Source organism: Myotis nattereri, assembly GCF_964212035.1.
Source record: "Myotis nattereri genome assembly, chromosome: 6".
NCBI lineage: Eukaryota > Metazoa > Chordata > Mammalia > Chiroptera > Vespertilionidae > Myotis > Myotis nattereri.
Window position 1 is genome coordinate 92,779,073 of NC_138081.1, and position 3,348 is coordinate 92,782,420.

The 3,348-nt window shown below is 53.7% G+C and overlaps 1 protein-coding gene across 1 annotated transcript; it reads right to left on the reverse strand.

Moving 5' to 3' along the window:
- Positions 1-214: 214 nt before the first annotated feature.
- Positions 215-1,006, reverse strand: LOC308521131 (zinc finger protein SNAI1-like; the record flags this gene model as incomplete). The annotated part of the gene is made up of 1 exon (XM_081093972.1): positions 215-1,006. One exon carries the CDS (start codon positions 1,004-1,006, stop codon positions 215-217), a length of 792 nt encoding a protein of 263 aa, XP_080950098.1.
- Between the last annotated feature and the right edge of the window lie 2,342 nt (positions 1,007-3,348).

Genomic DNA, 3,348 nt, shown 5'->3' on the forward strand with positions numbered 1-3,348 from the left:
TTTGGGGTTTTTTTTTGTTTTTTTTTTTCAGTTGATCAGCAGCCTAGCCAGGTTCTCTAGTCAGATTCTGTCTTTATTCTCCTGTTACATCTGTATTTATACCAGTTGATTTTAATCCTAACCATTCTATTCCAAAGGTTAGGGCATTTGTTATCTCCATTCCAAGGTCACTACTCTATTGTTCTGTTAAGCTACAAGGAAGCAGCCATGGGGGTCAGCGGGGGTCCCCTGAGCAGCCGGACTCTTGGTGTTTATGGAGCAGGGGCTTGCGAGAGAAGCTGCGAGAGCACGTCTTGCACTGGTACTTCCTGACATCTGAGTGGGTCTGGAGGTGGACCCGCAGGTTGGAGCAGTTGGCAAAAGTGTAGTTGCAGTGGGAGCAGGGGTAGGGCTTCTCCCCCGTGTGGGTCCGGACATGGCCCTGTAGCAGCCAGGCCCTGGAGAAGGCCTTCCCGCAGGTGCCACAGACGTAGGGCAGGGTGTGGCTTCGGATGTGCATCTTGAGGGCACCCAGGCCGACATATTCTTTGTTGCAGTATTTGCAGTTGAAGGTCTTGCGAGACTGGGGGTCCTTGGCCCCTGAGAGCCCAGACAGCTGCTTGGGCAATGGGCCCAAGCCCGGGAAGGCAGCATAACCATCGGCTTCCAGGGAAGAGGCTGAGGTGGAGGAGGATAACAGGGCTGGCAAGGGTAGGCTGGGAGGCTGGGAACCTTTCCCACTGTCCTCCTCTGACAGCGAGGTCAGCTCAACAACCTTGGGGATCTCCCAGGGTAGACGGGAGGCCCAGCCAACTGGCTGGGCTTGTGGTGCCAGAAAAAAGTCCCAGATGAGCGTGGGCAGTGGGGCTGTGGGGTTGAGGACCTCAGGAGGTGGGATGGCCGCCAGCAGGTGGGCCTGGTCGTAGGGCTGCTGGAAGGTGAACTCTGGAGGAGAGTCATGCAGCTTGCTGTAGCTGGGCCTCCGGTGGGAGCTGGCAGACTTCCTGACGAGGAAAGAGCGCGGCATGGTGGCTGAAGCAAGCCGGGGCCACCGGGCCCTGCTGGCGTCGTAAGGACCCTCCCCCGAGAGGCTGAGCCGCTGAGCTGTGTTGTTGGGGTCCAACCCCAGCAGGTCCAGGGGTTCCCAAAGGTGTGGATGGAGTCGGTGAAGAAGAAATGACACGGAGACAGTGTTCAGTTGATCAGCAGCCCAGCCAGGTTCTCTAGTCAGTTTCTCCAGCCAGTTTCTGTTCTTTATTCTCCTGTTACATCCATATTTATACCAGTTGATTTTAATCCTATTCATTCTATCCCAAAGGTTAGGGCGTTTCTTATCTCCATTCCAAGGTTACTCTATTGTTCTGTTAAACTACAAGGAAGTAACTGAAGGAGATTATCCTAAATAAAGATTATGTAGTTTAAGCCTGATTGTTCATAGTTAAAGTGAGTAATTACCCGCCTGGCACTTAGTTAAGGGGTTTTATTCCCTTCCTTAGTCCTGTTAATCCCTAACTCCAGGGAAAAATCCTCACCTGGGGAAACAACCTTTCTCAGGGAGGTGGCCCTATTTAAAACACATAGCGCCAAGGGGGAGCAAACATATGCTATATACACCAGGTTCCTTGAAACATGCTGTGCAGATGTTTCTTCCCTGCAGTGACTGTGTCAAGCAGCAAGGGTGGACCAGCCTCCGGCACCAGCCTACCCCAGGGGGGCTCTAGGGAAGACACATAAGGAGTCTCCAAGAAAAGCTTCCTTGTCTTTACACTGTCTGTAGCTCCCTGCTCACCTAGACAGGGCCCCGTGAGGCAGGTGGAGCTGCCCTGAATCGGGAGGTAAGGCAGCGCCTCACAGTGAGCTGATCAGGTACATACAGACTCCAGCAGAAGTTTCTAAGTGAGGCTTTCCTATGGATTTGTAGCTTCCACCCCTGACAATGGCCCCTGGTTGTGAGGCTCCAGGAGTGAACTCTCCTCTCCTCCTATGTCTGTCCACCTCCAAGGTTGCAACCACCAGGCTGTGCTCTTGGCCGCCAGAGTCCTGGTTAGTGCAGTTGTTTTGGAATCTCTTTCTTTCTCTCCCTTGACCCTGATCCCCAGCCCCACTCCCCATCGCTAGGTAGCCCCTTGGTCCTTTAAGCAACTGAAATTTTGCATAACCCACCTTTCTCTCCTTGTTCTCTGACATGCGTTGTCAGTCATTCGGAGCCATTGGGTGCTGCTCTAGATGGGGTTGGGGGTGGGGTAGGACTTTGGGTCGCAGGTGGAGGGAAGTCTACAGGACAGTCAGGCCTTTCGCACAGCTGAGTTTGGCCTCCTCTTAGCGTCTTCCCAGGGAGATGCGATGCTGAAGTGTCTCTGTCCCTTCCTCTGTCCTGAGATGTGTCACCAAACCCCTCCCCGTTTCCTCAGCCTTGGCCTGTGCCCCAGAGGAAGGGGCGGGCCCCTTGTCCCACCCGCTCACCTGCTGCTCTGAAAGTCTCCTCTTGGGAGGCTCCCTGGTGCTGTTCCTTGCCAGGATTGGCTTCTCAGGTTCTATTTTCTCTTGGTTTCTGCTGGTTCTGAACCTGCCTAAGTGGTCTGCTCAGCATCCGCAGCAGCACCTCCCTTCCTGCCCTGTGGCGTTCCTGCTCGTTCCTCCCTGACTTCTCATCTCACCTCAGCCTGACCCCAGCCATTGCCCGGCTCACCCACACCACACAGATGGCCCAGCATTCAGGATCTGACCCATTTATTGGCCAAGTAGTTGTGAGAGTCGGGCAAGGGTCAGCTGACTCCTCTTCCTTGGGAACAGTGCGGGCCGACGTAGCCCCAGCACATCAGCCACATGTTTGGCAGTCACTCTGTGCCCATCAGCACCAGGAGCTGGTGCTAGGTCCTCAGACTCTCTCAGTCCCACAGGAGCTCTGCAGTGGCTCCCGTGTGCTGCCACCGCAGAGATGGCCAATAAAACACAGAGGTCTTGAACAACACACCATCTGGGGCTGCACTGAGTCGTTCTACCCATTTCCTTCTCACCTCCTTCACTGACCATTGCATCGGAAAGAGGTACTTTCTGGCCCACAAAAGGCAGCTCCAACTGGTAGGATATCAGGAGTAGCCTCTGAATTGGGAGGATCAGCATGCCTTTCCTCACATTGACATTTTTCCTAAGCCGGACTCTGTGTATTAGTTTCCTAGCTGTGATAAAGTACCACCAACTGGGTGGCTTAAATAATATAAATTTATCCTCTCACGTTTCCATAGCCTATGAGTTTGAAATCAAGGTGTCAGCAGGTTTGGGTCCTTCTGAAAACTTTCAGGGAGAATTTGTTCCATGCCTTTCACTTCCCTCCTGGTGGCTGCTGGCAGTCCTTGGCCATCTCTCCAG